Here is a 14403-nt window from a genome sequence, read left to right on the forward strand (position 1 = left end):
CAGGCCGAGAACCGCTTGGAAACTAGATAACTCGATTTGGGAATGGTTTTGGCGAAGCTCCGTGTAATCTTAACCTGTTAACACGGTGTCCATGTCGTGCTAACTCGTCGCTGGCGTACGATCATGTTTCGTTTAATAGAACAATCTATTAGTTAGTTCGATTGTATCGTGGCGTCTGCGTTGAATCGTAAGGATGCAAGGTATCAGAGCCATCCGGTTAACAGGTTAATCGCAACGGCGGGTAGCATATTCGTCGCCATGTTGTAAGTGTAATGGTCGACGCGGAGATCTTTGGAGCGGAGGCTGAAAAAGTAGAAAGAAGTGGATGAATTTTGGAACTGTGTTCGCGAATCGAGTGTTTTCTTTGTTTAGAGTGCATAAGCCATTCATTGGGCAAAGCGGCTAACTCCATGAATATAGATAATAGAAAAATGTAACAGAGGTTCATGTGTAAAGAACGAATTAATGATTGAGAACTAGGTCCAGCTTTGAAATTTGAAATATGCAAAAATTAGAGTTAGTCGCTTTGCCAAGTGAATGACTCATAGAATGATGGGTCTATGTCCTCTGTGTCTGACGAGGTGATCGTTAACATTAAACGTACTAGCACTTTCTATGCAATTAAAGTAACTAATCGAATAATTGGTTATAAAAAAATAAAAGTAAACAAGTTGGACGATAAATTTTCTTTGTGAAAACGGAATGAAAGACGAACATTGAAGAACTAATTGATCGGACAATACAGGGATTGATATAAAGTTAAATTACAGAACGGAAACACAGAATTTTAAATGAAATCTTAAAACCGGTCATTTGACCGATTACGGTACGTTTAGTGTTAAATATGGCGGCGTACGTGTGAACGTAGTTCGTTCCTTTAGTCGTCGACTTTTTCGGTGTCACGATACACCGTTCAATCCACGTGTCGCAGAAGAATCCTGATAGCGGATGGCGGAACGGTGTCTCGTCGTCTTGAGGATGTAAAAACTCTAATCGCTACATTGTCGGTTTGGCTTCTTCTTTGAAGTTCGTCTCTGTTTTTATTTATTTGTTTATTGATTTATTGATTTATTTATTTGTTTCTTAATTCTAACCGCTTCGCCCTGCAACCGTTTCTTAATCCGCTTACGATAGGGCGGTCTACTATCGTGTGGTTTGTCAACTGTCCTAATTTTCATTCGCACTTCAACGTGATCAATAATAATCCTTGCGCTTTTGTGAGCTCGCGTGAAATAACAACAGGCAGAGTTTTTACGTTTTGCCGGATGCTTGATCGGAGCACAACTTCCGTTCGGTGTTCATTAACTTCGTGAAGTCTGCGGACGCTGGCCCCGGGGCATCTCTGGACGATAGAAGGAATTGTGTAACAGTTAGTCGTGGTAAATTGAGAATCTTCTGCTTGTTAACTTAATTCGATTGGTTTCTTTTGAAATCATTGGAGAGTTTTACATTTTACTTTGTTTTTTGTTCGTGAGAGTCTGTTAATTAGTGTTGCGTCATTGTAAATTAGCGTCAAGAAATTTACACGCGCATCAATATCTAATATAGCTATTATTTATAATATAGTAAATATTATAAACTTTCAAAAACTGAAATTATAATTTCTACTACATTTTATATTAATAATTTTATGATATTAACATGATTATTTACTAAATTTTTTCATTATTTACTAAAAATTGTATTAAATTTACTTTCCGATTTTGAACGTGCACTGAAGTACACGTAAAACGTATATTAAGAAATTAAGGATCCGTGTTCTTATTACACATAATACATTGCGTGTGAACCGTGTATTGAAGAACTAAAGATCCTTGTTCACGTACCCGCGTAAGTACACGTCTACAAGAGCATTTAAGTACACGGATACTTAATGTTATCGTGAAATCAATCGATCAATCGAATTTTTTCTATTCCCGTATTATATGTTTTTGTGTATATTTCGATCAAGATTTGTTTGTTTCTCACAATTGCCGAGATGAGACTCGAGACTTCACGTTCAACTGACCAACACCTATCCACGTATATTTAAATACACGTGTGGCAGGATCACACGAGTAGCCGTGAATTAAACATTTCACGAATCGAGATCTAGATTCATGTATTACACGTGAAATAGTGTCCACCACTTTTGCAATTTTTGACGAAGGTAAATCAGTGTAGATATAGGAAAATACAGCAATATTTTTCAATACATATGAGAAAATATTGTGAAATATTAATTTATTGAATATTAATGTTAATTTGAAACTTTATATTTGTCCTTTCAAATATTCTACAAAAACAAATAACATATTTTCACGAGTGTATGGTAATTTGAAAAATATAACACGAAGTATAATATTAATCGATCGTTTAAAATGTAAATTTTATTTTCAAACCTTATAGTAACAGAAAAAGTTTATTTCGTGTAACTGTGAAGTTTCAAATGGAACTCTCAGTGTCCACAAAATTACACGAATTAAACTCGAAATAAGTGAATCAACGAAACGGCTTACATTTGTCAAAACATTATGTATTCTTGTGTATATAACTTCCAATTGCACGGCGAAGTATGTGTACAGGTTGCGAAACATTCTATTGGCGGGTCGTATATTTTTGTTTATTAAACAAAAAATACCAAACGTGGCGTACCTTTCCAGCGTCTACACTGTATCAACCTCCATCACGGAAGCTTCTGCGACAAAAAACTAACCATCCTCACGAAACGAAACCCCCTCGCTCTCTGCTGCTACGCCCCTGGGGGCCCTTGTTGTGTATTGTTCAATTTGTCCGTTGCTCTATCTCTCTACATACGTGTTCACCTGGGCATGTAGGTACGGGGTGCGGCCGAAAATATGGTACAAGTGGACAGGAAGTAATTTCTCACGTGAAAATGAACAAAAAGTATAATACAGAATAAAATTCGTTCTTTTGAGATTGAATCACTCGTTTTTGAGAAAATCAATTTAATAAATATGATCATTCGAACAGTGTAAAATGTTTGCAATGATATCATTATGGTACGATGGTATTATTATTATGTATTATTGAATTCAAGGAAGCATAAATCTAATTTCATCAACAATACTTTCTTTTATTTCATTAATTAAAGAATTGTTGAAATGTAAAATTGTATGTGAGGCTATATCTATCTATGGATGCATGTATTCTCGTTTATTGTTCCAATTATTCTGACTCTTTTAAACTTTCGACTATATAATTAATTTTAATTTATTCAAATTTTCAGTATTTCAATTAATAAACCAATAATATAATGTCGTTTAACGGTAGTTAACGTTAGGTGAATGTATTCGTGCGCCACAATTTTTCAAAATGTATTTTTTCGAGAACTAAACTGCCGATTGCAAATGTTTATTCTATATTTTTTTGTGTATTTTTGTGTAAAGAATCACCTTCCGGCCAAGTCATACCATATTTTCACAGCACCCTGTATACATACGTACATAAACGGGTTGCGTATACAGTATTCCCTCTCTATAGTCGCATCGGTGGGGATTGACTGCACATACTAGAACAGTGGACACAATGCAGCATTTTCTCCGGTTCACTCATTGTAATCTCTCTTTCTCTCTCGGCATTATGTAACTGTGAAAAGATTGACGAAGTGCGATTATAGAGGCAATACTGTGCACTGTGAATACTGTACAAGGTTTCGGCAACAGGTGGAAGAAAATTTAAGGGATGATCTTTCATGGCAATATAAGGACGAAAATTAAATATTAAAAATTGTTGGTTTTTCTATCAAGTTATTCAAGATTAAAAATCTCTGTGAACTACGATAACGTAGCAATATAAAAGCTGGATAAAATTTACAGAAGAAATTGTTTCAAATTTTATTAAAAATGCTAAATATATTGTCTTCTTTATTCATATTATAAATATTACATTTTTCAAATCACTATAATATGATAAAAGAACATGTGAAAATAAAAACCAAAATTTTGGTAAATAAAGAATTTCTGTATCGATGATTTGACGCTCAAAATAAAGTGCCTTAGTCGTATGTTTGAAATTATTCTAAGAATGCTTTTTGACGATGAAAATAAATTGAGGCAACAAACGGTGTTATAACGTAAGAAACCGTAATTTTGGCGAGTAAAATTTATTTTTAGTTTAAGTACGGCTATTTTCACGTAACAGAGTGCATCAGTTGAAATTTTTATCGTTCGGACAACCCCTCCGTGGACACCTTAATCCAGTAAAGCTGGACAAAAATATTTCGAAAACGAGCCAAAAGAATCTTCAATGCATCCTTCGGATAAAATACTACTTTTAAATAATATTTGAAAAACTAATTACAATAAACGTGAAATGCTATTTTCAACATTAGTCTTTGAGTTTAAAATGAAATAAAATAAAATTTTTACTATTTACAATTTCAAATATTTTATCCAGCATTACCCAGCATTGGACTATTAACAAATTTTAATCGTTAATAACTTGATAATAAAGTTAAACGTACATATTTTTATTCTGATTTTCGTTTTATAATGCTACAATAATTTGTTCCTTATATTGTTGTCAAACACCTTGTACATGATTACACATTGTGAAGCGTCATTGTGGCTTACGATACTGTCTTTCTCTCTTCATATAGTACGATTACTATTAGTTTCCTTCACTTACTTTCGTACATGTTTTTATTCTTGTTTCCTTGTTGTTGTCATTGTTGCTGTTCTTGTTCTTGTTGTTATCGTTGTGTTTTACTTTCTTTCGCCCCGTGCTGAAGCGTTCACGATCGTTCCTCGCCTGAGGGCTCGATGGCTCACGGTAAAAAATAAGATCTCCTTGTACAATTTAAAAATTCCCTACTTCGAGTTACGTACGCGATTTAATAAAAAAGTTTCACGTTAGAAATGTTCGATTTACAGTGGAGACTCCATTATGTGTTTTACACAAGGGAACACAATTGTCTGGATACAACGATATTTAGAATAGTTAGAAACTGAAGTTTTTAATACATTTAACATATTTTACTGACTAAACGTCATGTCAAAATATCAAATTATTTTTAACAGTGATTATATTTCAATAATCTCTGCGAATCTTCGAAATTCGGTAATTTTAGCAGTAACTTTCATATTAATAATCGCACTCTTTTTAATAATATGTACTTTTGCTCATTCGATAACTAAACTCCAAACTGTATGCATTTGTAGTATTTATAGATATATAAAGCACAATCAAATAATTTTGTTGATTTGTTATAGTAATTAGCCCCAATTTGTCAAAATTTCATTCTATAAATTATGATTCGCATAAAAATTCGCTGCCTTTTTCTGCCATTCTCGAGTCAATTCAAATATTCAATTTTTATCCGCGATAGATAGTCAATCAGATAATAGTAATAACATATTTTATCATATTCGTATAAGATAAAAACTTCGATTATACACATAATAGAGGATCCACTATTTTTTTGTTAATTCGACAGTTCCCACGACAATCAGTAATGACGATTAAACGCGTTGACTGCCATTTATACAGTTCCATCTTAATTATCGAAACAATTTTATTATTAAAACTAACGGTTACGTTAATCTATTCTTCTGTGTATTTTATCTTTTTATACATTTTTTTATAACGATTTATAAAACTGTTATGTACTAATATTTTAGAAAAATACAATTAATAGACAAAGCGTTATGTATTTTGCTTGGCAGTCAACGCGAGGATTCTTTCAGGGATGGTTCCGAAAGCTTGGGATAACCAATCTGTGCCGAGGGAAATTTGCACGTCGCAAAATGAAACCAATTATCGAATTTTCAGCAATTTTGGCAGCCGGGCCTGCAGCCAGGAACGTCCCAGGATGTCAAGCCATTCTCGCAGCCGGCGTACACCGGAAAACCAGCGACGGCGGTCTCGAGTGGCGACATGGTCCAGGCTCAACCACCCCCGCCCTGGGAAGGACGTGCCATTGCAACCCACAAGCTCAGGCTTGTCGAGTTCTCGGCCTACATGGATCAACAGAGAGACCAGGATATTGTAAGTGTCACCATAGCATTAACACATTCGGTATCGATGAATACTAGTTCCCAAAGTGAGTGAATCCTAATCTTTTTTTTGGATCTCTCAGATGCAATTACCAAAACGATATTGTAACTCTTATGGTGATAACTATTGCTTCTAAAACAATATTGTAGTTCCCAAGGCAATAATTATAGTTTCCACAGCGGTAGTGCAATTGCCAAGGCAATAATTATAGTTCCCAAAGCAATCTACTTCCTAAAGCAATAACTATAATTTCTAAAGCAATACTATAGTTCCAATGGCTATAGTTTCTAAAGCAATGCTGTAGTTACCAAAGCAATAACTATAGTTTACAAAGCGACACTGTACTTTCCAAGATAATAACTATAGTTTCTGAAGCAATACTACAGATCCCAAGGCAATGGCTATAGTTTCCAAAGCGACACTAGTTCTCGAAGCAATGACTATAGTTTCTAAAGCAGTACTGTAGTTCCCACAGCAATAACTATAGTTTCTAAAGCAATACCATAGTTCCCAAAACAGTAACTATAATTTCTGAAACAATACTGTAATGCCTAAAGCGGTAAAAGTAGTCCGCAAATGTAACACATTGTATAAAAGAATATTTCTATTAATATTTTTTGTTTAAATTCGTGTGATACAAATACAACATAGTTGAATTATTGGAGAAGAAGGGACGTCGGATTGTATTTATTTTTAACTGCAATAAACTGAACCATCGATATGGAAATTGCCAGCGGGTAGTCGCAATGTAACTATACTGATCATTCGAATCGTTTTCTTTTTCAGTATCACAAACACCTGTTCGTCCACATAGGAGGATCAGCGACTTACGCGGATCCGTTGCTAGAGGCTGTTGACGTTAGGCAGATATACGACAAATTCCCGGAGAAAAAGGGTGGCCTGAAGGAACTTTACGACAAAGGACCCCAGGCGGCCTTCTTCCTCGTTAAATTCTGGGCTGATCTCAATACTAACATCCAGGACGAAGCTGGAGCCTTCTACGGTGTAACAAGCCAGTACGTAACTAAATAACATGGCATAAAGCGTCAGCTTTTAGGATTATGTTAGCACTCCCACCGCTCTGTTCTCACCAGTTCCTCACCCTGAGGACTTTTAAATTTTCATTTAAACTCTTTCAAATGAAATAACAGATAACCTATGTTACCAGTTATAAAGAACCGATACCTTAATATACAAATGTTGTGTCGTTTTCCTACGGATAGTTACAAAATTTGAATTTGATTAGTTTTAAAATGTGAATGAAATATTTAACTGCTCCTTTTCAGATGGGACAGTTATAATAAATATTAAAAATAATTTTACTTAAAATATATTTATTCATCATCTGAATGATCAGTTTAAAATAATATTTATCGAATAATGCTTTTTCATTTTTACAAGTAAGAACTTTTTACAATTATAATTAACGAAGAGATAGAGTAAATAAATTAATAAAAACAAAGTAGACTGAAATCTGAATATGCACTAGGTAATAATAGGTCTAAGGTGTTATCATTGTTTGTTATTAATATCAATTATTTGTTTTCTATTTAACAGATACGAGAGCAACGAGAACATGACGATAACATGTTCGACTAAAGTTTGCTCCTTCGGTAAACAGGTGGTGGAGAAAGTGGAGACGGAATACGCTAGGTTTGAAAATGGCAGGTTCGTTTATCGTATTAGTCGTTCGCCAATGTGCGAGTACATGATCAACTTTATACACAAATTGAAGCACCTGCCGGAAAAGTACATGATGAACAGCGTGCTCGAGAATTTCACCATTCTCCAGGTACGACATATTATTTTATATTTTGTCGAATATTGTACGCTATGATTTTCGCATAGGAAATTATTGAACACTTTAATGAGTGCAATTGAACAAGGAAAAAAATTAATAGATAAATAAAGGAATAAATCACTTTTAGTACATTCAATTTACTAACAGAATATGAGACTTTGGTAATGCCGAATTTGATTAATAAATTTAAATAATAACAAATTTTGTCAGTCTGTACACGAAAATAATATACTAGAGGATTAAATCTTTAACATTCTTCGAGACAATGTAATTTTGTAAAGCAATAAACGATAATACAATAATAATATCGAATGTAATTTCTCATAATAAAATTTAATCAAACACCCCCTGATTTGATAAAAAAGAGACTGAGGCATTTACATTTTCTGGTAACAAACGATTTACATTCCCGCGTGACAGTATTCGTAACAATTGAAAAACATCGCTCAGAGGTAACCAGTGTTGCTGGTCGCTAAATATTTAATTACGAGTTCTTCAGCCGTTGAATGCTCGCCGTGTTTCGTTTCAACAAATTACTCTAGTAAATATATTGAGTTGGTCAAAAGGTCATATTTCTGGGGAAATTTTAAATGCAAGTTCCTCTTTATGCTCTTTATTCAATGCATATATTCATTCGCAATATGTATTCCTGTACCTCGATTCAAGTTTCACATTGAAAGGAAACAACAAAACTTTTCGACCAATAATAAATTAATATTGTCCATCGATCTTAAAATGACAAGGCAATAAAAAAAATATTCCGTCCGCACGGAACGTTTCGGCTGGGAGTATTAAACACTCGAAATATAATTAACACAATTATAATATTAATATTAAATTAACAATATCCTATTATTAACACGTTGATTGTTATCTAATATAATATTAGCATTGTATCAATATAATATTAAATTAATGATAAATATTAATCGCAAAATTGAATAAAATTGAACCAGAACTTTTTCTTTGGATTGCAGGTTGTTACGAACAGGGATACGCAGGAAACGTTATTATGCACAGCATACGTGTTCGAGGTGTCGACGTCCGAGCACGGCGCGCAACATCACATATACAGATTGATCAAGGACTAGCCTGCTTGAACCTGCTCGCCATGCAGCCATCCACCCCCATCAGTGCCTACCATCACATAAAAAAAAATCATCCATACGCGCATATACACGATTACACACAGAGATTTCTATTAACCTTTTGAAGTGTCGTGGTTGATACCTACAAACCACACCAGGTTCTTTTTTAAGTTCTTTTGTTTTATTTTTTCTCTGTTCTATATTTCTCTTCCTCTCTTTTTTTTTGTTCTTATTATTTCATCATTTTGTTTCTTTTTGTATTCTTCTTGACCATCGAACGTCAGTATAAGTATAATATTTACATGTAGCCAATCATGTACATGTGACAAGTATTATATTTATACTCTATTTCTCTCCTCTCCCCCCCCCCCCCCCCCTCCTTCTCTCTCTCTGTCTATGTCTCTCTCGCTTCTTTTCTCTCTCTCTTTCTCTCTCAGTATGTGGGTTTTTTTGTAGTTTTTAACGATCGATTTTTGCATGTTCTCACGGAAGTGTATCTTTTTACGATTTGATCTATTTTTTAGCAGCTACGGAGTGACTAATACCCACGGATTCCCCTTATCAGTACGCTTCAAAGGGTTAAGCGTGGTTACGTTTATCCGTGAACACGCTCGGTCTATACACGTATAGACACACGTTGTCTTCTTTTTTGTTCGCGTCTACGTCTGACAGGATTTCGATCGAAAATGTTCTTTTCATTGTTAAAGTAGGGAAAAGGAAGAGAGAAACTTCTAGAGAAGTTGTTCGAAACGATTTAATCGGGAAATTCTAAAACGGTCGACGGTTTTTAATATGTTGATGGACAAATTTTAATGAGATATTACACGCGATTCGACGTTTGAGAACATTTTCTAAGAATCTCGTTTAGAGAGAACTTGAAACTTGTAAACACACACGACAGACGGACGGACACAAGCGCTCGCGTACACACGCGAATACGTTTCAACACACACGTACACACGCATACACGTTCACGTACACGTTAAAAGTACTGGCCAGCCCGAGCTTGAGTTTGGTTCAGAAAACCGGAAGACAAAAAAAAAGAGAAGAAGTTGTAACTTGAATAATTGGTACGCGTGTTTTAAAATAGATCGCGGAAAGGATTTCCCGCACGCCGTGCAGGAAGCACATTCCAGCGGTTTTGAAAGGATGAGAGAGGAAAAAAAAGAAAATTGTAAATTTTATATTGAAACAGATGTAATCGTATATATATTTTATGAATATTCCGTCGTTCGCTCCGCGAAACGAATCGAAATCGTCGGGATTTTAATACAGAGATATAATAAACGTTAAGTTAAAATTGACAATAAATTTGGTATGAGAACGCGTCGATGATAGCTGTATGTACCAAGAAGAAAAAAACGAAAACGACAAAAAAAGTAAAAAAAAAGGGAAAGAAGGAAAAGAAGGAAGGAAGAAAGAAAGAAAGAAAGAAAGATGAGAAGCAGACTCTGATCTCGGAAAGGCGTGGTACCAACATAATTTAGTATTATAGTTTTATTATTAAACTAGGAAATAGATCAGACAAGACATCCACACACAGATATACATATATTACATATAAGAATATATATGTTAAATATTAATGCAATGATTACAATTTACATTGTTATAAATGATCGTGTATAAAGTTATCTAAGTGATTTCTAAGTTTTAAACGAAATGGAAGTTTAATAGAGAGGTATGCCATTATGATTTCTTAAGTTTCCTTGGTTACATTTATCATTGCTACAATTTTCGTCCCTTTGTTTTTTCCTTTTCTCTCTCTCTCTCTGTCTTTCTCTCTGTCTGTCTCTCTGTCTGTCTCTCTGTCTGTCTCTCTGTCTCTCTCTCTCTCTCTCTCTCTGTCTCTCTCTCTCTCTCTCTCTCTCTCTCTCTCTGTCTCTCTCTGTCTCTCTCTGTCTCTCTCTGTCTCTCTCTGTCTCTCTCTCTGTCTCTCTCTCTCTCTGTCTCTCTCTGTGTCTCCCCCCCCCTCCCCCCCTCCTCTCTTCTTTTTTTCATATTTTTGCTATCAAAATATAGCAAAATCAAAAGCATAACAATTATAACGTTGCAAACGTTACACACTTCGAAGCTTTTCTTTTATAGAACAACCGTTCTCTTTCACACTCTTTCCTTTCGTTTTAGCTGTACTGCGATTAACATAAGAATTCTCGCTGCAGAGCTTTTTTTTTAACTCTCGCACCGATCGAATGATAAGAACGAAAACTGAAATATTGTTCGTCGTTTCTTTCTTTTTTGTTTGTTTTTTAAACGATTCTCTTTTTCTTTTTTCCTTTTCTTTTTGCAAAAAAAAGGAAGAGGCAGTCTTTTTAAACCACCCTGGCCACTTTTAGGCAGCGACACTTAGATTAGAGGGATGTGTTTGTACTTCTTGTAATCACTTTACTTCTCGTACTCTAAGATCTTACCTTCCTCTTTTTCTTCTGCAGTTCTTACGTGAATGACTTTCTTACTTAGCGTACGACTTCCGAGTTCGTTTTTATTTCTTTCCGTACCGCCCTCGCTGACTCGCGATGCAACCAAGTCCCATCCGTACACGCGACCTATCATCTATCTGTCGGAGAAAAAAAAAAGAAATCGAAACAAGCGACGGAGACCTTTTTCTCTCTTTACTTCGCGATAACGATCTCACACGACTGTGTTGTCCCGGGGGACTGCGAGGCTTGAAGACCGCGCACGGTGACGCCGGAAGCCTCCGGTCCTCCGCGTTCGAAGAGAACAATCGATAACGTGATTCTTCATTGCAGCTCTCTAAATTTGAGCACACGTTCACAGAGTTCACGGGAATCTTGCTCGATAATGTGTTTCGTACTTAAATATCGTTTTTTCTTCTTTTTTTCTTTTTGTTTTTCGTTTTAGAGGACGCGGGCTATGAACGTTCGACGGGGACAGTTTGCCCCGCGATCATGGCGGCGCGACCGTTTTGATACGCTCGCTACCCACTCATCGTTTCGGTCTCTGCCTCGCCAATTATCGCTGATAATACCGCTGGGAATTGTTTACCACGTGGAGATGTATTTACATTGTTGATATGTATCAGAAAAATAGGAAATACCACGTGGTAACCGGCGATTAATGAAACGGCAATAGTTAACGAGGCGTTACTGTACTTGAAAATCAATCGAAAATTAGATTTTACTTTTTTTTTATTCAAGGAAGAAAGAAAATTGAATATTAGGTTGTTATGAATAGAATGTTTTTTGTATTGAATTCCGAAGGCATATGTTGACAATATTCTTTTAAAGTTTCAACATATGTAAGTTGTATATAGCGCTGTTTAATTCAGGTTGATAGGAAATCGATTCAATTTCTCAGAATTCGTACGAAACATTAAATTCTACAGAAAGATCATTTTTAGAATATATATCATTGTCTGTATCATATTAATCATGGAACAGAAAATATACATATTTATATATTTTTTTTAATATTACATATTTGTTGAAATGTTTTTTTTTCAAAAGTACTAGCAACAAAACGTTTAAAGCATCCTGCGACGTGTGTCGTATGTTTTGGTTTACAATATTTTATGCCTCAAAATTAACAGGATTTTTAATGGGACGACTGAATGTAAATATACTAAAATTTAAGCATCGAATAGTTATAATGACAATTAATGTTAATAAAAGGAATGTTCAACACGTTCGATACTGTTTGCTAACATTTTTAATTTTAATGAAACATAATTTATGGAAGTAACGAATCGATTTATAAAATCATAAGTGAAAATTTCAAATTGTATGTAGAATCATGTCTGGAATCATAGGTAAAAATTATATCTCGATCTGTACAATATCTATTATTAATTTCTTTTCGTTAAATAATTTTAAAAATCGAATGAAATTTAATCTTATGACATTTAAAGTCTGCCAGTAAGTAAAGTTTAGCGGCTGAGAAAATGTTGAAATGACTATACTCTGTATTTATCATTGACGAACTGTCGGAAAATCTGTAAACAAACATTTATTATTAGTATCTTCCTTAGTTTTGAGGTGTAAAATATATCGGCAAACATCACAGAGTTTCAGACTTTAATATTACTCAAATGACGAAAGATTTTCAAAATGGTGGTGGCAAACGCGTTAATATTGTATAGGACCATTAAATCCTGCGGTTAATTTCATTTTACTCACATCTCTCGCGAAAACCCGACCGTGTATATGTACAGAAAACTATCTATACTTGTATTCTTCAGTCTGCTCGATTACGTGTTCGAAAGAGAATAAGAAAAAAAAAAACGAAAATGTGCTCGCCAATTATTGGCGGCGGACACTGTAATCATATACAGAAGAAGATCATTGTATACTTTAAGAAAATATTAATAATACTTACGTGTATTCTTACGTTAATTAACTTTTACGCAACAAGTGGCAATGTATTTTGATCTCTGTTTTAGTCAGAAATAATGTCGCTTTTTATTTGGGGTGAGAATTGAATTTGCTAAGTGATCGACTGAATATAATGATGGAAGAACTTATATTTAGATGATAACGTTACGTGGCTTTTGTTCGATAACTGGCAGCTTTCAAACAATTTTTTTTTAATTATTGTTACTTTTTCTATCTCTCTTTCTGTCTCTCTCCCCCTTCCCCTCTCTTTATCTCAGTCTTTCTCTCTCTTTTTTGTTTTGTAACGATTGATCGTAGTCTTGTTTTCCCTTTTTTTACATATTATTATCTATACATTGTAATCTTGCTAAATTGTAAGCGTTAAGATGAAATTGGAACCATCGAGATGTTCTTACGCGAAAGCATCATTGTTTATACAAATTGTATCTAATTTTTTAATGATTGCACGATTATTATTGCGAAAGGACAAGGTGAAATTCCTCTAAAATGTAAATGAATTTTTAATAAAATGATGTATACATAAACGCAATTGGCGATTCTCGAGGAACGTTATTTCGTTATTCGATTGTTAATCGAAGAACGCATCTCATGGTTTCAAGTCAACTCGCAATAAGGCGTTCTCATCGAGGAAACAACAAATCACAAAAATATCTTTGAAAGATACTCAAACGTCATTTTCGTTTATGCGAATTTTTTTTATTTCGACGAAAAGAAAACGAAGAAAAAAAGAAAGAACACGGGAGGAGCATGAATTCGAAAATGAAAAAAAACGGAGCACCGATACTAATATTATTAACATTATCGAATAATGATTTTAAAGTAAGCGAATTACATTTATAAGGAAAGATTATGAAAATATATATTTATCTATGTCTTCTGTGAAGATAGAAAATAGCAGTCTCTCACTCTATATTGATGATATCAGACAAAATGATAAAAAAAAAAAAGAGAAAGAAATTGAAACCCAACGGAGATACAAACGCAGAAGTAGATTAGGAAAGGGAAACAGCGGGGGAAAATGGAAAAGAATTCGCACTGTACACAATACATGATACGATCGATGACGAGAACCAGAAATTTGTTAAATATCTTTGTACATATTTACATAAAGTTCATCAAAAGAGAAGTTCCAGTGGCTACGTTTGCGTATTGTATAAAATACTAC

General features: G+C 34.4%; 1 protein-coding gene across 6 annotated transcripts in view; it reads left to right on the plus strand.

The window, feature by feature from the left end:
* scalloped (TEA domain transcription factor 1 homolog scalloped) overlaps window positions 1–14202 on the plus strand; it is a 238342-nt gene extending 224140 nt beyond the window's left edge. For all 6 annotated transcript variants that reach the window (XM_031972966.2, XM_031972969.2, XM_031972967.2 and 3 more), the window contains 4 exons: window positions 5773–5988; window positions 6784–7013; window positions 7555–7789; window positions 8776–14202. In XM_031972966.2, coding sequence (XP_031828826.1) covers window positions 5773–5988; window positions 6784–7013; window positions 7555–7789; window positions 8776–8889 — 795 coding nt within the window. In that variant the 3' untranslated portion in view covers window positions 8890–14202. The remainder of the gene's footprint in view (window positions 1–5772; window positions 5989–6783; window positions 7014–7554; window positions 7790–8775) is intronic.
* Window positions 14203–14403: the final 201 nt, after the last annotated feature.

This window comes from Nomia melanderi, chromosome 4, assembly GCF_051020985.1.
Source record: "Nomia melanderi isolate GNS246 chromosome 4, iyNomMela1, whole genome shotgun sequence".
In the NCBI taxonomy this organism is placed as follows: domain Eukaryota; kingdom Metazoa; phylum Arthropoda; class Insecta; order Hymenoptera; family Halictidae; genus Nomia; species Nomia melanderi.